Source organism: Zosterops lateralis, assembly GCF_965231275.1.
Source record: "Zosterops lateralis genome assembly, chromosome: 1".
Lineage (NCBI taxonomy): Eukaryota > Metazoa > Chordata > Aves > Passeriformes > Zosteropidae > Zosterops > Zosterops lateralis.
The window spans coordinates 134,757,041-134,777,630 of NC_139762.1; the positions used below are offsets into that span (position 1 = coordinate 134,757,041).

The following is a 20,590-nucleotide window of genomic DNA, read 5'->3' on the forward strand; positions in this document are numbered from 1 at the left end:
CAAACCTGCCTGTGGAGCTGGGCCACCTCTGGGGCAGCCATGGAATGGTTGTCTGTCTGTCTGTCTGTCATGCTTGTGTCCAGTGGGTAAGCAAATTGCTTCTGGTTTTCTTTCATCTGCATCCATTTTTATTTGTTCAGAGATGCTAAGTTGGCTGCCTTTGAAACTCAAAGTGGACAAGACTGAACAAATGGGTTTCTTCAGCTTTCTAAATATTGATTTACTTCTGGTTTCTGTAAGAAATGACATGAAATCCTGCTAATATCTAAGGTTATCTGTGGCCTTGTGACCTGTGAATCCTAACCTCAGTGTGACTCTGGTTTGAACACTAGAAAGTGAAAGGTCAGCGAAATGAGATAGCTTATGCATGGCAACAGGATTAGCAGTTTGGGCTGCTCTGAAGATATTAATTTGGACCATCTCATGGCAAATATCACTCAGGTGCACTTAAGGGGAAAAAGGGAATTTTTGATCTCTTGAAAAGACAAAGTATCTTTTGCGTTGCTGAATATGACTCCAGAGTAAACAGAGTTAAAAATATAAAATTACAAGTATGTATATTCATTTCCCAATTAATTAGTCTTCATTAATCAAAAACCCTGTTGAAATGTGATTCTTGAAGCATGATAGAAAACCTATGGGAGAGCAATTAAAACATTCCGGATAACTCATTGTGCATAAATTGGTTACATTTAGATTCAAAGAAGAAATTGGATTTTTGCCTTTACAATGATGAGAATTTGTCTTGAAGATTAGTTTAATGTGGTTTTTTTCAAATATAGTTCAGTTTCCATTTGAACTATGGCTTTCTGGTTTTTGCTTCTTCCTTAGACCTCCTGATGGGTGTGCTCTGTAGGCATAACTCTGGTCTAGTGAAAACGTAGTAATTGCAACATGCATTTTTAGAATGGTTTTATGTTATTTCCCTTTCTCCATCACCCGTGGTTTTTTTAGCAACTTTTTACTCTGTACATATTGTTATTTTCTTTTAGGGAGGGTCTACACTTCTATAAAAGGAGTGTATTTTTAATCCACTTGGAATAAACTGAGTTCAGGATTTTTGAAACTGAAAACATGTACCTAAATATAGACTTCATTTTGACATCTATGCTGGACATCCTGGCCATTTTAGTTATCTCTTCAGTTACCTTTTCTTAGCTCTCTTGTTGCATGTTTAGTTGATTCTGGTGATGAATTCATCTTTGGAAAAATTTCTTTTCCAACCACAGGTGGCAGCAGACAGCAGAAGCTTCAGGAATAAAGGCTTCTCTGCATCTCAGAGTGTGCTGAGATGACAGGATACATTACCTTGTTCCACAATGGGTGTTCTTTATAATTTTCTCCACATATCCAGTGGCTATTTAAACTGTATGTTTTATAAATTTATATTATATCTAAATGACCTGAAAATATAAGTATTTTTGATTTTTTAATCTCTGAGTACTTGCATGAATAAATCTTAACCTAACAGGTTAGTCACCTAATTCTTCAATTTCCAAAATTTTATATATACTTGCACTAAATATATTTTAGATTATATCAAACTGAGGTAGTTTTTCTGATCTTTTCTCTGGGCTTTGGGGTAGCTCACACAGCCTGAAGAGGAGATTCAGGAGATGCTGGTGTTAAGCATATTTGCACAAGTCACTCAATCAAAAAGAGGCTGTGAGAGAGCTGTTGGTTCCTGCCTAAAACTCTGTTCATAAACCCATTTTCACAGTCAGAGATGTAAATTCTCTTTCTCCGTGTTCCACATTGTTGTGGGTAAAACTGCTTTTGCTTAGAAACTTATTTTTGCAGACAAAATCCAATGTATTTATTACTGTCTTTTCCCAAAGCCTTGAAAACTCAAACTAATGCCAAAGCTTTTGTAACACATATTAAAAACATCTTCACCCACATACTTAGAAAAATGTCTGTCTGCTCCTGTAGCAAAACTAGTGCATGTTTCTTAATCTAATCAATAGAATAAATTAGTGGAAAAGCCTTTGGCTAACGCTGTTGTACTTCTCAAAAGATATTGACATGTATTTGCATCATCTTTGTGTTGTGACCAGGCATTCTGAATTCCCTACGAGGCACTGCTGTGCAGAGACATCATCCCATGGGAACAGTGGACGTGGTGGCTGCTGGGCCATGCCTCTCTCTGGTCTGGGACAAGAGGGTTAGAGAAACAGGTAGGAGGGAAACAGGGGTGGGTAGGGGGACTTGAAAACACCCCCATTACCTGGATGAGGGTACAGACAGTCCTGGTGTCACCCCTGGTGTCGCTGGCCAGTGGGCAGCTGCTGGTCACAGGGATTTGTTGATATTCATTTTGTCAGACTGACTGCCTTCTTTTGCTGACCTTGCCTTTAGCTTCCTAATCTAATTCCTTTGCATTATTAGTTTTCTTATTCTATAATACACATTTGTCTCACTCAACTATTTCTTACCCACGTCAGTGTATCACGATTCTCCATTTTTCCTTTACCTTGCTAGAGATTTTTTCCCCCTCCATTTCCTAGTGTGGCAGAGAAGCTGCCTATGAGTTACTCTTATGGGGTCCCTTTCAGGGCTGACCTGGCAAAACATCCAGTTCCTGTTTAAGTTGAAAGAAGGGCCTCTGTGTGCCTTATTTTTCACTTTACAACCTGGCAGAACAAATGACAAGTGTCAAGAAATGTTCCTTACACATGATTTGGTGGGGAGAGACTTTGCTGTCCCCACAGGTGGTGTGGATGTGAACACACACATCTGCAGATCTTCTGTTAAATGTGGTGCTTGCCTCCTGTGACTATTTCCAGGCAGCAGAAGGCAAACACTGCCAGCAGTTTAAAAGGAGTCATCGGGGCACTATCAAAGTGGGAGAAAGGTGAGAAGTGTAAGAAGAGAAAGAAAATTTATAGGAACACTTCAGGGCTCAAGATTCTTTCTATCAAAACAGAGGAATGGTGTTTAGGCCTTGATGTACTTTAATATATCATTTGGGGGTCATATTTACAGTATATGTCCATTCTTTAATGTTCTTTAATTGAACCCACTGGCTCATACAACTGCACTGGGCATTAAAAATTTTATCGAGTGGAAGAACAAAGTCTTTAATTTCACAAGATTTTGGATGAGCATAGGTTCTATTTCACCATCAGTACTTAAAAGTCACACAGCAGAACATAATATTTTCCAAAGGAACGTCTTCACTTTTACAGGACCTGCTACACAGCTAATTTGACATAACCATAAGCAGTACATCTTCTCAAAAATCCATACTAAATTGGTCCCTGTGCAAAGATTTTAAAAACATACAGAAGAACAAAACACTCAGAGCCTGTAGAAAGAAATAATAGCCATAGATCTCTACTCATATGAGCAAGGGCCAGGCAGAGAGGGTTTGGGCACTCCTAGAAGGCAAAAGAGTTCCCATGATGTGTGATAGTCATGGCACGGTAAATATGAAGCTGCTATGTCTCACAGGTAATCCCTTCCTTTCAACTCTTTGCTATCTGTCTCTTTTCTCTCTCTTCATTACAGTCCAATATCCCTGTCTTTCTCCTTCCTGCTCTTGCTGCTTGACATTGGCTCTTTTCATTTATTATTTTTTTTAACTTTTATTTTTTTGACCTGAAATTACAGCTCTTTTAGTTGAAATTTAGGCAAGATCATTTTGTTTGGCTGCATCAAGTTTTCTCTGCTCATATGGATTTGTGTGTGTACGTGTGTCTGTGTGCACACCACGGCTGAGTCAGACAGCAGCAGCAACTGTATTCAGGGTTCCTGCCTCTCTCCTCAAGCTGTCCAGCTCATGTAAAAGCTGGTAGGTAGGAATGCTTTTTGGCACAACTGCAGCACAGTCTGGCTGTAAATTACGCTTGATCCTACCTAGAGAATTAAGCTCTTGTTGTGATTGCTATTTCAGTTTTGTTCTTCCCAGCGGAGAAGGGGAAACCATGCCAATCCCAAACGAGATTATTTGAGGCATGGTCAGAGCTGTGGTTTGAGCTTCAAGTCTGCAGAGAAGAAAGTTGTTTTTATAGCTGGAAGGATTTTTTAAGGAATTTTGTCTTGGGACACAGTTGTACAAATGACTATAAATGAGGATGATTTACTTACTTAATAGGTTAGTACTGAATGGTAAGGCACTTAACAAAGTGTGCATTTGAATAATATCTCCAGCTTCAAAATATATTAAAAACTAAGGATCAATATGCTTTGGAAAACATATCTATTACTTTGTAAAAAAATTGTGTATTCTTGTTTCATAACTCAGGAAGAAATTATCTGTGAAGGGTAAATAGTGAAGTTACTATTACCACTGACCAATGACTTTTTTTATTATCTGTCAGGACAAGTAGGATTTTAATATAAATCAACTCCAAACCCAGCATTTTTAGGAATTGCAACTCTTCAATTTATGCAGTACATATTGATTGAACTTTAGGAGCAAAATGTGCTTTTATGTATATAGTTCCTTGCACCTTTAATGTCGATTTGAAAAGCTGTGTTTCCCCAAAGGAAAATAAAAAGTCAATTAAGAAAAAAATCCTGAGAAAATGAGGAAAATTTGACTACAAAGAGATGTTAAAACTGATCACTGTAGTGTTTAAAGGCATACAAATAGAGCAGAAGGAATTTCTGAGTAAGAGATCAGCAGAGATTTGTCACTGCCACACAACATGATTGAATGGATGACAGAAGAACACATCATAAGGCAAGGAAAACATCACACTTCAGTTTGTATCTTTGCCTATTGAATTAAAGAAATTTTGTATTTTAAAGATTGATACACAAAATAAGATTGAACCAAAATTAAGAAATATAGTCACATGATTTTAATCAAGAAAATTTAATAAGAAATACTGAAGTATGGATATGAAAGGTTAGAAATAGCAATTACTGGATAAAGTTGAATTAGAGTTCCTCCCGTCCTACACTCTAAGCTTATTACTATTTCTTACATGGAGAGATGGTGTCTTTTGAAATGTTATCAGCTTATAACAGAAGGTTATACTTAGAGCAAAGCAAATCACAGACTCCAAATTTTTTAAAAACATTTTATTATAAAGGATAGGAAACCAAATCCACATTTTTTTTCAAACCCAGATAAATAAACAGTAAATATCATGCTTTTAATTTTAAATGTGTTTTGCCTTTTGCAATAGGATCTGCAAAAATGGACTTCTTAACTTGGAGACCTGAAAAACTCCATCTTTTGAGAATATGGTGGAAGACAGACTGCGTATTTTGCACATTAATGAAGATCATTAAAAAAAACCTGCTGGAAACTGGGGCAAAATATGTATGTGAAGAAAGTGCTGTGTAAAGAGTAGTTTGGTAACTTGTTCAGCAGAAAACTTCAAATTAACCCTTAGTCAAGATTATTTCAAATATATATATAAATATATACAACTACACAAAACCAAAAAATCTTCCCACTGAAAATGAAACAAACATCAAATTGTAGCAAAATCAGAGAACAGTGGTACTATAACCTTGTGATCTTTAGGAAGAGGTGTTTAAAAATATCCAAGTATATTTTTTTTTATATTCCATAGAAGTAAACAGCTAACTGGAAAAAAAAAAAAAGGTGAAAAAGTAAGGGGGAAAAAAGTTATCATTACCCTTTAAAAAATCAGATTATTGTTGTGCCTCATCTCAGGAATAATTTAATAAATGGAACAAAGCAATAGATGAGCAAACATCTCACCACCTACAGATTCTGTGTGCCATGTTGGTCCCAATTTAATTGATGAGAGTATTACTTTTGATTTCAGTGGGAGCAGGGTAAACATTTTCATTTTATTTCTAGCAGAAGTAGAATGACTGCAAACTGCTTTCCCTAATGGACTTTATTCATATGACTTAATCAAAAGTGCTGTAAATAGAAAAAGTTGTCTCTATACCCTCAGGCCACCCATTACTTTATTGCTTGTTATTAGAAGACTTTTATCTTTTCCAATAGTACCACACTTCAATATTGTAATAGAACAAAACTACTTGTTAGCAGCCTGTAAGCAGTCATCTAAATTTCTTTAATATTTATACTTTTTTGAGGCTTTTCACCCTTTGTGTGGGTTCAGGATTGCCTGTACAAAATAAATGACTGTTGCAGGAAATATAAACATGATATTTACAAGTTCACAATTCTTTATTTTATATACAGTTCTGATGAGTATTTTTTTATAGTTGTAGCCTAAGCACTGTGTAGAACTGGCATGCTTCTGATATTCACAAACATGTAATAAAAAAGTAAAATAATTAAGGATAAATTGCGCACATGCAAGGATACTGTAAAATTAATCCATTGCCTTAAGCTATGCATTTATGTAATTTTTTTATACCCTAACAGTTTGCCTTCCTGTGCTTTTTGATGAAAATTCCATGCAAAATCCTGTATTTTCTCTTGGATAATATTTCACATTCTTTAAACCTTCCATTAATTATTCTACATGACATTCAGACTGCCTTTAATGAAGGAAAAGAAAAACCTAAAAACACAGCTACTTTTGTTATCACGCTATAAATCCTAGCTCAGGGATTATCCCAATTACCTGATTTACCTCTACAGAGCAACTGAGGAATTTATGCTTATTATCCTTATCATTATTCATATGTTTGACTCAGTTTATTTATTAGAAATCTGTCTTTAAAGTATTTAATGAAAAATAATATTCGCACAAATAATTTGACTGTGGGATTAACATAAATCCATCCACTATTCAAATTCAGTTCATTTAAGAAAAACAATATTTGGAGTGGTCGCCTTGGATGCTTTAAGACAAGTTTTAATAAAAGTGTCTCTGTAATCCTTTTTCATGGGTAAAATGTTGGCATTTCAGTGCTGAATAAATCTACTCAATAGACCCTGGTTGATATGTTTCAGTTCTTCAAATTTTGATCCTGTTGCTGAAATAGAAAAAAAAAAAAAAAAAAAAAATCCACTGCCAAGCCCCAGGTTTGGGCAAAGTAGCCAAATCCAGTTCTTTGGAAAATCATTTCAGCCATCTTCTTCTAAACCAAGTTCCTCGCAGTTATCAAAATATGGGGTGACTATTGGGAAGAGTTTTCAGGTTATAGAGAGATAACGAAGAGAGTTTGCATCGTCCCTACGTGTTGCTTCAAAGGAGCCCTTCACCTTTTACCTTCAGATTGTGATAGTGTTGCTGCTGAGGGCAGTGCCAGCCTGGCTTCTCCTGGGATCCACTGCGGAATTCCTTTAAAAGTCCAAAGGCCGGATCATCATGGTGGTGGAGCGCAAGGAGTAGCTGGGACCTTTGAAGTAATGCCATTTGATGCCATTGAGCTTTCCATGGTTTTGTCCAGCTGTGTAGAACATCCCATTGAGATTGGAGGGGCCACAGGCATCAAACCACCACCCTGAAACCATTAAGACAAAAATCTTATACTGCAAGTGCACTAAATATTCTATTTTGTTGTATTAGGTTTAGCCAATTAGGAAATTCTGGTAAATATCTCATAAATAGTGATAGTGTGGTATTTTCATATTTTTTCTTTTTTGCTTTTTTGTGCAGTCAGCAGTGCTGGAGAACACACACGTGCATTTACAGAATTGCAAAAGTAATTATGTCCCAACCCATTCTAGTTTTATATGCAGTATGTGAAGTAAAAACAAGAACATGACAGACAAATGAACTGGTTTTCATATTTAGACAGTATTGTATTTTTCATTTAAACCTCAGAAAAAGACTATAATTCAAAAGTATTTAGCATAATTTCACTTGTTATTTTGATTATAAGCATGATTTTATTTTATTTTATTTTATTTTATTTTATTTTATTTACCAGCCCTTTTCTGTTGCTTTAACTGAGATTGTTCAACTGTTCAGTTACTTTTTTTTTCCAAAATAGGTGTTTTTATCGACTATGAGAATTATGAGAATACTATGAGATTTGTGGTTCTGCATTACTCTATTTTAAATTGTTGCTTTAAGATGAAACTAATCAGTGAACTCTCTTGTTTATCTCTCCAAGATCTTTTCTTTTTAAGGTGAATTTTTGATTGCCATGGGAGCTAGTGTTTTAAGAAAAATTCCAAATAACATGAAACTTGGCAACACCAAGACTACAGAACACAAACTGACAAAGATAAACTAGGTGACATGTTGACTGTATTGAAAGTAGTGGCAGTTTTGCTGGATACCTTAATGGGAATAGAATTTCCTCTCCAACACCTTGCAGAGTATCTATGTATAGTAACAGAAAGATGCTTAGTTCAGACTGAGAAAGGCAGAATGAATTCCCAGACTGCAAAAAGCAAATATCCCCAATGTCGAAAACGTATAAACTTCTATAGCTAGGAGTTCTATTTATCAGAAAGATTATTGTTGGGGCTTTTTTTCATAGTGAGACTTATAATTTTATAAATCTTTAGCATGGTTTTTATGCATCATTCCATAGAAGATGGTTGTACTGAACATTTGTGTCATGAGGGAAATAAAATCATAAAGATCAGTTAGTGACTTTTGCTTTTGATAGTTAAACACTACTTAATTTTAAAAAAAGTTATTTCAGCCACACATCACAGTGTTGCAATCTTCCCAGGACCTCTTGTAAAGCATTTTCTAATAGTACTGGTAGTGGCAAACTGATCATCATGTGAGTGCATACTGAATTATGCAGGTGTCACCGTGGAGTAGAATGCTGAATTTAAAATTGTCAGTGTGTTTTTCCACTCTGATTAGGGCTTATTCTGCTCTTTGTATTTAGATCCACATAATTTATGCTTCTAGTCTTGTAATTCCTAAGATTTTGGAAAGTACTTAATGGTTTTATTTTTTTTAAGAAGTAACACTTCATAAGGAAATCTTGAGGGACGAATTTATGCCAGATAAATTCTGACAATCTTCTATTTTGGTACAGCTGACCTTGCTTTGATTTCAATGTTATGCCTAAGGGGGCAATAATCAAAGAAAGGGAAAGCTGTACAGCTGATGTTTTACTGTAACCAGAGTATAAATGTTTGGGTTTTTTTGTTTTGTTTTGTTTTGTTTTTTTTTTAATTCATCATAGATTTCTTCTAAATAAACACTTCTTTCAGAATGTGTTTTAATGATCTTAATTTTTTTCCTATTATACTGTTCTTATTAGTGAGATGAATGAATGAATGAATGAATGAATGAATGAATGAATGAATGAAAGACTGAATGAATGCTTTAAAGATGTTTCCTAACAGTGCATTAAAATTTTGTGTTTACTTTCTCATTGCCTTTTTGTTTGTTATTTAAGAGAGGTGGGTTGGTTTTTTTGTTTTGTGTCATGGTGGCTTTTTTTCCTCCATATGGTTATTTCTCTCCATGCTCCCCTGCAGTCCTCTGGAAGGCCTTCACGTCCTGTGGAGCCTCAGATTATCACAAGACTTCCTACTGCATGTCTCAACATCATCTTTGAATGGATGCAAAGGTGTTGGATAAAGGAAATTTTTTTTACAGATGCTTTGTATGTTGAGGGAAAGAGGAATGCAAGCAGTGGCTTTCTTGATAGGTATGAGGAAGTGGGTAAACATAAACCAGAGGTTTCTGAAAGATGTACCTGTGACACTGCCATTGAAGAAAACAACAAACAAAAGAGCTTCAGAGCTGTGAGATAGTCTGACCCAAGGAAGGACACTCAGTTGCCAGAGGTTGGCTTATGACCTGGAGTTCACAGGATTTTCTTATGAATAATCTTTTTTATTTTCTTCTGCAAGGCAATGGCTTTCCCAAATAAGTATAAAGTCATCTTTGAATCACAGTAAGATTTTAACGTTGGAAATAACTTTTGCAAAAATTTCCACGGGATATTTGAATCAGGCATGAGAATGATGAAGAGTGGATCTTGCAAGAAATAATAAGAGAAGTAAGATTTTAAAGTGAAGTGGTAAAAAGAAGGCTTTCATTTCATTTAAGGGAGTTTTTATTCAGAAGGAGAGGTAGTTTGTTCAAACTGTTGTGATCACAAAGTCACTAATTACTTATTTGAATTGAGGACCAATTCAATTTTTTAAGTTAGTCCACCTCTAATATTTTGTAGAGTACAAGCAGCACTACCATCCTACCATCTCTGTTTGTAATAAAAAACTCTAGGTTATAAAATATATTTTCCAGACAAAATATAAATTAAATAATGCATAGATAAATTGTTTGAAAGTTCAGCTATACAAATAGAAAGAAATCCTCAATGTAGATGGCTGTTTTTCTAGGACAGTTAAAGTAGGTTCATATGTTGTGTATGGTTGTCCTTTAGTCTTCAATTCATATTGCTATAACCAATGGGAAGTTGTTAAATTTCATGTCAGCTCTTTTCATTAATAAATACATTTTTATGCTTAAGCTGCCTATTCCAGATAGTTGAGCTCCAGACTATACTATATCTATACTGTACTATATCTCCAAATGAATATGAATGTATATTGAAATAATTTCCACATGCAAAAAAAACAAAAACAAAAACAAAAACAAAAACAAAAAAACCAAAACAAAACAAACCCCCCCCCCAAAAAAAAAAAAAAAAAACTTAATAAGGGGGTATTGCTCAAAAGAGTAACAATAATTAAAAGAAAAAAAAAACCCATAAGCATCTTTTGTAATGGTTTTCTGAAGTGACAAGTATAATTTTTGCATGATAGAATCTTTGTCAAAAGCAATATTAATAAAGGGCTTTTGTATGCCAAAGCTAACAGATTTGCTTTTTTTGGCTCGTGTAAATTGCAATTAAGAATGTATGCATGTAAAATTCTTTGTCAATGACCTAATAGTCATCAATTCATGAGTGCACTGTAAGGCTGGTGTGCATTTGGAAGGGTAATGATCACTCAGGTTTGATGGGAGCTCCTAATTTGACTTTTGCATTCTAAAATAATAAGTGTTTAAACACTCCACAAAGGGCAGACAGTTTCCTCAAATGCCTCTGTCTTCCCTCCTGAGGTTACTGAGTGTCTCCAAGTGCAGCAGGATCAGTGCAGGCCATTCGATAAGATCCAAAGTATGTCTGAATGGTACATTTATATGAATTTATGGAACAAATGGATCCTACAGAAAGCCAATATTTATTTCTAGCCTTTTGGGTTTGTCCTTAAAATTTAGTGGATTTGGCAACAAAGCCAATAAGAAAATACAAAAAATATGGAAATACTCCTCAATACTCAAAAGAAATAGAAATTTATTTTAGGAAAGATTTCTATGTTTCTTATATTCTGTATTTTAAAGAGGTTAGATGGCAGTACTGAGGATTTTCTTGATTTTGCATTGGTGATTTCTCTTGTATGAAGTTTTGGATGACACCTCAAATCAGTGGAGCTGTGGGACAGAGTCCAGAAGAGTGAATTTAACAAGAAAGTCGTAGGATTGTTTAGTCAGAATTTGAAAGACAAATTGCTAACAATTTCAAATTAACTAAAACTCTTTCCAAGAAATGGAAAGGAATAGTGTTTTTCTTTACAGTGGTGGAGGATATGACAGGATGGAATATATTTAAATTATCATAAAATTAGTTAGTCAATATGCAAAGCTTTCTTATATTAATTGTAGATAAACCCAGTAACAGATTTTAACATGAGAATGAACATCAATAGAAATCTTGAAGATGAATAGAAAGAAAGAAAGAAACAAATAGATAGAGAAGAATCTGTTTTGGAAAGGGACTAAATGACCTCTGGAAGCAATTTTTATGTTAATTTATTCCTTAGAGTACTGGATTGACCAGACTACCACTTGACAATCTGAAGATTAAATTAGAATTTAGCTGTCAGGATATAAGATGAAAAGGCATTAGCTTTTCATATCAACTGGATAATGCAGTTCCTTTCATAGGGACTTTTTTATGAGGTAAAAATAACATGAAACTTGCAGACTGGTGACTATGTTTTAATATATCAAAAGTTAGTCACTTCCTGATGGTCTCCTAACACTGTATTGCAGTTGTCCATATTTAACCCTGATAAACATACCAATGTGGTAATGTTTTTTGTTAAAAGTGCTGCATAGTCATATGTCTAATTAAATATGTTAGTATTTCAATAAGAAGAACAAATAATATTCTAACAATTTCATTAAATTTTTTTCATAAAAATATTTGGTAATATAAATGGTCCTTTATTAATGGTGCTTTCTGTGCAATTTCTTTATGAAAGCAGGAATAAGCATAAAATTTAAAAACTGGTGTTTTTTATGTAATTAGGTGTATACCCAGATCTTCAGGTTGGATAATCTTAAGTGTGCTGCCATTGTTTCAAATATTTTGTTTCAAAGAGAATATAAGAAAAACTGTGGCTTTTCTGATTGGAATGTATGGGCACATTTCTATATTCAGCCAAGAATTTCCCTCCAAGTCATAACACAAATCTTCCATACCTTTCTTGCCAGAGATTCATAAAATTCGCCACTTGGAGAACAAAGCAGTGAAACAATAGGCAATGAATGCAATGTGGTTTTGGAGCCATTGAGCAGTCTCTGATTTAACAGATGAGAAATCTATTGAGGCTCAATAAATATGTGTTTAATAAACACATATTTCTCTGACTCAGAAAGCCCCTGAGATTCAAAAGATACTGAGAAAATACTCAAGGGAGGTATAATTTATTTGCATTTTTTTATGCCTGTATCGACTGCTGCCAGAGACAGGAGACTCCAGCTGGATGGACCTCTGCATCCAGTAAAATAAAGCAAACAAACAATTTATTTCAGTCATCTATACTGCTTCAAACCTGGCAAGACATCTAGAAACTCTCCCTGTCTTTATCAAATTATTTTAGGGATCAGAAGTTTAACAATATTCTCATTTCTCACTTGAAGCAAGGTAAATGCCTTTGTAAACACCTCAGACTGCAGCCAATGCCAGACAAAGAAAATCACCTTAAAACTGGTTTTTGGTGAGCCAAGATACCATAAGTTACTTTCCAGTGACTCAAAACAATTTCACAATTTGGGGCTCAGCTGACAGGTGGTATCTGGCAGAACAGATGGGAATTTGGGCCAGGAATCTGACCCAAAGATTTTAAATGCTAAGGGCTGTATTGGAAATCCAAGAATTTTGAACTTCTACTCATAGACTCATTCTAGTGACAGTTTGTTGTATTTTTAGTGCTGTTTTTTGCAAAAAATAAGCTGTGTATATCACTCATTGGAGTATTCTTCAGATTAAGGCTTGAAATATTATGGGGATATATATATATAAATATATATATATATATAAAACCCTTTTGTTTTTTTAGTTTACTGGCCTGAGATATTGAAACAATGAAGAAATTATTTGAATTAATTTGTCTCCCTTTAAAATAAAACAAACATGTTTAGTTTGATTTTTCCAAGTCACAAAAAAGCAGCTAAAACATTTAAGTTTAGAGGGGTTAAGAATCGAGCTCATGCACATTATTTTGAAGGCATTCCCTAAAATCAGTGTAAAGATAGAGTCAAGTAGCATAGCATGGCTCTTGAAAAGATGAGAAAGACACACATACAATGCACTACTGGTGCTTCTGTATTATTCTCCAGTATTTAATTTCTCATTCTAGGAATGAGGGATGAGATATAGGAGGAGGGAGAATAATATTTATGATATAGACCAAATAAAACTGACAACTAGCAAGATCATAGAGAGAAATATGTATTTTCCTTACATTTTTATTTTCAACCTTGATTATAACCATATCACAATCTTGAGCTTTGGCTTATCTCAGCCTTTATTCCTGACATAAATATATTCAGTTCACCTCATAGAGATAACAGACTCACCCAAACTGTCAAGATAGCTAGAACTGCTAGATTGCCTGCAGATTTCATACCATTTATCATTAAAGAGCTCTCTGTGATGCTGCCAACACTAACAGTCTGATATCTTGGAAAAAAAAAATAAAAAGAGGTTTTCCAAAACCTGTTATCATTGCTACTTTTCTAAATTAGTCTTTGTCTGGCACAAAACTGAAATATGCTCCCTAAAAAGATGTTTTGGTATTTAATTCAATTCTAATATTTCTCAAGGAATGAGACAGTTGTTTCAAGGAGAAAAGCATAGCAGTGTTTGAGGAGAACTCTAGCACGACTGAAACCTTTCTTGAGGACCTACAAGTTACAGTGCTGTACAACCTGTCTCCAAAGGAGCAGTACTCAGAGTCTAGTCCAAAAGAGTAGACTCATCTATCTTCAAAGGCTGTGTGGTGATTTGCTAAACTAGTGGTTTCCTCAGCCTTTGGTAATTCTCCCCATTTCTCCCTATTAATTTCATTTGGTACCAGTAAATTCCAATATGTGGTTATGCTGCATTTTACAGGAATGCTGCAGCAATGTACGTGAACCTTGTGCAATGGTTGTTCAACAGCAGGCTGACCTTAGCAGGGTATTGACCTGTCATAGAACTAGGAGCAGGAAAATAAACAAAGCCTTCAGCTCCCAGAATGAGCTGCCTGGGAGTAGAAGTGTTTCCAGGCAGCTCAGACACATGAATGAGTCTGCACTTCAGCACAGACACAATTCACACTCAGGAGCTTCTCACTAGACTCTGGCCTGCCCTGGAAGCAACACCACTTTAATTTAGTATGTTCTCTAAAGGGAAAGGTCAACAGGTTTAATTAAAATAAACAGCTAACATCTTATCTGCTATCTTTCTCCAGATCAATCTGGTTAGCTTCTATTTTTTATAGCAATGAAAAGGTAGTGTGTGATCACCTGTCCACTGGAAGAAGTTTCCCATGATAATGGCTAATATGATATCCCTAGAGGAAGTTAGGGGAGCTTGAAAAATTGGCTCCTTAAAGACTTTCCCAAATGTGTCACTTCCAACTCGAAAAAGAGAATGAGGAGCTTGGTTGTGTATCTGATATAAATTCTCAGTGATGGGAAACCATCTCCAGATTGCTTTAGAGGCTCATATGGGCCTGGTTGTGATATGAGCTGAATTCAGTCAGAGTGCCAGCAACCACAGTACCCACAAATAACAGAGGTTTAACAGTTTGATCCAAAATACTGAAAATTTTACATGCTATAGGATTTTTTCCAGGAAAGTTAGAAATCACTGAGAGAGTCTCCAAACAACATCAGATGTGAAGAATACGAAAGGGCCTTTCTTGGTCATACAGTCAGTGAACCAAAGAATTCCAATTTAAGTTTCTGCTGTAATAAAGTATTCTAGAGATAAAAATTATCTTGCCCATATAAGAACTAGGAAGAAGTATCATTTGCCAGAGCAAATTCTCCCTCTTAGGAGCATTAGGAGTCTGAATGGAGAGATAATCTCAGATATTCGTTCTCTGGGCTGGAGGGAGCAAATACCAATCATATACCCTATTCTTGCTGGCAGTCAGATTCCCTTGGTACATTAAACTGTCCCAGTGAAACTTGTCTGTGCTCTTCACCACTTCAACTTTTTTTTATTCTGTAGTTTGACTCAGCTCACAAAGGATATCAGCTTAAACCTTCCTGATTTGAACAGGTGGTTAGAGGTCTTTCACAGGTGAGTGAATTAGTCATTTAGTGTCTTTATGAATTATGCTCACCTAACAGAGAAATTTTAACCATTAAAGATATATTAATAACAGAATCACATCCCTAAGTGAAATAGATAATGATATAGTGAAAAGATAATAATGATATCATGAATAGATAACAAGTCTAGACTTTGTTTCTGAACTTTACTGTCTAATATCTAATACCTGGCCATTTCTCTCTTCTTTTGCTGGTTGATTGTTCAACTTCTCACAAAATTCTTCCCACCTTCTTAATCTTTTATCTTTTTCTTTTTTATTTTGCCTTTCTTGCCTAAACAATTACACTAACTTAGGCTTTCTTCTTTGACATTGTTGCAACAGCTTCAGTGCAGAAGTATACTGGCTGCATCTCTGTATAATCCTTTCTCTGCTGATAGGAATCTAGAGGAATTGGCATTATGACAATACATGTACAGAAAAAAGTAGCAGTAATAGTAATAAGTTTTCACTCAGGACTTGTACATCCATGATACAACTTCATCTATGGTTGCTTTAGGAAAACACAGTAGATTCTCATTTTTATATCACATTTTCAGAGCCAGTTGTACTCACCTCCAGTCAACATGAGAGCACATTTACACATGCAGTTGTCGTTGTCAGCATCTTTTGTACTGAATTCAGCACCGTGCAAGATCAGGCTACTCTGTTTTCCAGCAGTTCCACTGTGACCTTTTAAATAAAGCCTGAAACAATAAGAGAAATCAGTCAGGATCACCAAAATAGAAAAGGAAGAGGGGAGATTCAGATTTTTTCCACATCAGGTTGGCATTGTATGAAGTGCACTCAGAAAACTCATAAATCTCTTGTGCTTTGGCTCAATCTCTCTGTTGTTTCAGGTGTGAAAAGGGGACATATAGGGTTTTTTAGTGTATCTGTAGTAGCACATAGTCCTTTTTCCAGACTAGAACTGAGCTCAAGGAATTGGAACTGGAAATACAACAAAGTAGAGGGAGTGAGAGAGGAGGAGTGAGAAGAGATGCCCAGATATCTGGAATACATTGACAGAATAACTGAGCACTCAAGCAGCTGGTTTCTTTACTATTTCTTTACTATGGCGCAGAAACAGCAACCTCAGTTAACAGGAGTCATGTTATTAATGCCTGGGCTTGGAAGAGGATTTTAGCAGCCTTAGAACTTTTAATTCCACCATTTACAGCACAAGCCAACAACTCAGTTCTGCAAAAGCTGTCTCTGAGTGACGAATAGAGAATAACTTAGAGTTCAAGCCACAAAAGTCTTCCTGATTTGCAATGCAAAGTGTCTCTTTTTTAAAAGGAGTCTTTCAACTAGTTGAAACCGCAACCATGAGCTAAGAGCCAGAGCTCAGCTGCCAGCAACCAAATGTGCCAACTGCAGGAATGTAGAATGGAGTACCTCTGTTCCACCAACACTGAGTAGCTGGGAGAGGAGAGGAGAGGAGAGGAGAGGAGAGGAGAGGAGAGGAGAGGAGAGGAGAGGAGAGGAGAGGAGAGGAGAGGAGAGGAGATTGCAGGAAGGAGAAGGTATCCTTTGTCATAATAGCTTCATATCCAAGAAGGAAGAGACAGAGTCTCAGTGTCACTGGAGAAGTTTGAAGCCACAATCCTTACACTCAGGACCGAACCCTTTCCACTGGAGCAAATAAGAGCCTGTCTCACTGAATCTACAGGTTAGGAATAAATCAGCCACAGGGCTAACCAAGAATATGATTTGGTAAATTGTGGGATGGACTTCTCCACTGAATGAGAGGCATCTGCTCTGTTTCTTCTAAGGTTATTGAAGAGGGGCAAATATATCTTTTCAATATCAAGGAGTTACAAGAACAGAGGCAGGACATAAGCAGAAGACATGTCTGCTTCTCTTTGTGATTTACCTGTGAGTGCTATCCTAGAAAAAGTTTTCCCAGCTTCTCCCACAGACAGAGTGAACAAGGAGAACAGATGGGAGTCACTGACTGTCGCTGCCTCTCTGTTGTTGTATTTTTATCTAGTTACTTTGCATCCATAAAAGAGTAAATGCCTTTACCAGAGTGTCATTCATGCATTTGTTTAGATGAAAAATATACTTTGCTGCAGTGTTCATAATATTAACAGCAGGAGTAGAGAACATTCCTAACCTTTCTAGCCTACAGTAGTAGCAGTAGTTAAGCCATTGGCATTTTTTTGAGATGAGGAGAGTCTGTCCCAAGACTGAGTTTAAATAAATTTCAGTTCTCCCCCAGAACTTTGAAGCTGAATTCTGCTTATGAGAGCAAGGGCACCATATGACAGCTTTCCTTAATTAAGTGCATGGCTGCTGGTTTTCATTGGTTTCATTTTGGGGTTTTTTTGTTTTGTTTTGCATGCATCTGTGAGTGGGTATTACATCCAAACAAAACCAATTGGATTAAACTCGTCACAGAAACCCATTACAGAAAAGCCTTGTCAGGATATCCAGTGAGATTACTCAAAATGTGAAGGCATAGCACCAGAACTCAGCAACCTACAAGAGCTTCACACTTGTAGACTGATGTGAACTTCACCTAATTTTCAGTGAATTTCTTCCTGTGTGTCCTTTGTTCAACTCTAAAAATGAATACAGTAGATGCTAAGCATGAATATTTTAAAATAATTTTAAAAAATTAAAAAGGAATTGTCAGGTTTATCCTTTTAAAGTCGCTACACTGCCTTCCTTAATTTGATTTTATTTTTGAACATTACATGGCTGAGGCTGATGAGACCTTTGGACTAAATCCTTAGAGTAAATTTTGTGTATATAGATAGATAACTACACACAAATAAACATACAAAACTTATTGGATTAAATAGAAATATCACACATAGTCAAATACCTTCTAGCACAAAAATAGATAATGCCAAGTGTAAGCCTCAATAAAAGACTGTGAAAATCCTTTGTAATTTAACAAGAAACAACCTAGGAACAGGAATTCGGGAAGGTCATTGCATTATACTATTGCCCAATCATGGTGGAAATTAGCCTGTAATGACCATGTTAATCTATCAAAGGATGTTTGTTTTAGACAAGATTAATCTAAGATCTGTCTTTGCACATGTCCACTTCTTTGTTTCGTACAAATGAAAGGCTGGAATTGATCCCATCTTCATTCATTGGACTTTTGCCTTGCTTTTTGGGCTGTGCCTAATATTTTGCAGAACAAAATAAACTTCACTGAGGTTGTGTTGATAGAAAAATTATTTTTTCACATGACATCTACCATTGGAGTTTAAATGGCTGTACATCTTTATTACATCGGCCACACTGAAGCTCGCAGAAGTCTCATAATGTCCGTATAAAAAGCAAATGCTATTTACTTTAATAAGAAAGACAAGGTTAGCCAGACCTTTTTATTAGCAATCAACACTATAAGACCCACTTAGTCCAACAAAAAAAAGTACAATCTAAGAAAACATAAAATATAAAGAAATAAATATTACATGGTATTCAATGTTTTCCCCAAAGGGTGAGGGCATTAGGATTATTTACAAGCTTTTTACTTTCCCTGATATTTTACAAACATTCCACTCATCACAGATGTAGATCTTGCCAGTTATGTTTGACTATCCCTTAACACAATTTGTCTAGTTGGTCTCAAATGACTTTAAAAGAATAAAGCTTAACTTGGCTCTCAACTCAAGTGTGCTTATCATTCTGCAGCCATGTGCAGATGAACCACAGCGTGAAACAGTAATTCTGTTCCTTTGGGCTTTTCTCCCTGAACTGGCATTGCCCAGCAATTGGGAAAAAATGACACTGCAAAGCCAGCACTAAAATCAGATCTCAATCAAAACCCAGAACTGGTCCTGAAGCAATCAGAAGCTTCAGTTCAAGTCATATGGGTCCAAACTGGTCTGGCTTGACACAGCATGTCTGCACAGCATCAGGTCAACTGAGGAGCTCGTTAGCTCCCAGGAGCTATAGACACCTTACTACTTGGACTTAATTAGTTATTCAGTATTCTCAGATTCAGATTGGTAGGACTGAACCTTTAAAACAAACTTCAAATAATTACTAGGACACAATTTCTCTCCCTTAGGAAAAATGGCGATTCAGGGCATAGTTCCTCTTGGTTGTTTGTGGAGACAAAGGAAATGAAGTTAAGAGTAAAAAGCAACTCATTACTGATTAAAAGTCAAAGAACATTTTCAGGAGTACATCTCCAGTCCTTCCACTTGCTCACAGCCAGGAAATTCTGACCAAGGAAAGAAGGGGAAATGCTGCTCCAATTTACACATTAGGTCGGAAAAATAAATTTGTGATCATATAAGCAAGAACGAATCTACTTTATCTGCATACAATGATACTGAAAAAGCAACAAATAAGCAACAGCAATTAAATAATGAGTAAACAGGAGTAAGAAAAATACTGCATTTGTTTATTAAATTTTGAGGACTTCTGTTGAACTTTTATGAAATTCTAAATTCACTATGAGGAACAGAGCAGCACTCATTTAAAACCTAGCAACTGTCATAGGTGATATACTTAAGAAGAAACAACAGATTTTCAAAAATATTGCTACTGTAACATCTTATCTAGTATGGATATTCGAAACATTCTGCATTTTTTTCTGGTGATATTAGAGCAATAGCAGCTTGGGATCTCACCTCTCAGGGGGTAAGGGAGAACTCTTGAGCATGTTTTGCTTTTTGTTAGTCTTATTGTTGACATGACTTGACTATCTGCAATCACTTGAAATAAAAGTAAGGTATATTGTGTGCAAAGAGTAGATCTAAAAATATTACATAAATAACTGCAGGGTGGCCTGAAATGACATTTTAAATTTACATCAGAAATTTTTTTTTTCAGTGATTAGATGACCTCAAATTCTTTCAAATATATACAGCTTAACTATCTTCATACCCTGTTTAAAAAGCTTAAAAGATAAACTGTGGATACTTCTAAATAAATAGCAAAAAAATTTATAAAATGGTATAGTTCTGCAACATACAGCTATGAAAATTGCAACATACAGAATAAGATATAAATAACTCTAAAAAATAAATGCAATCATAAATCTGTCTGAAAAATTTGTGTGCTAAATATCACTAAATGTGTAGGAAATAGTTTCCGATGCAATGCTTTACATATCAAGCATCTAACCTTAGACTTTGTATTTATTTCTTTTTACTACAACTAGTGGGAGTTCACTAGAACTCCCAGAAT

The 20,590-nt window shown here is 35.6% G+C and overlaps 1 protein-coding gene across 1 annotated transcript in view; it reads right to left on the reverse strand.

The window, feature by feature from the left end:
• Positions 1-6,853: 6,853 nt before the first annotated feature.
• The window catches only part of ANGPT1 (angiopoietin 1), a 148,650-nt gene continuing 134,913 nt past the window's right edge, over positions 6,854-20,590 (reverse strand). Inside the window, exons 8-9 of the mRNA XM_083865031.1 lie at positions 16,004-16,134; positions 6,854-7,353 (exon numbers count right to left, since the gene is read on the reverse strand). Of these exons, the coding sequence (XP_083721157.1) occupies positions 7,193-7,353; positions 16,004-16,134 (292 nt within the window). The 3' untranslated portion in view covers positions 6,854-7,192. The remainder of the gene's footprint in view (positions 7,354-16,003; positions 16,135-20,590) is intronic.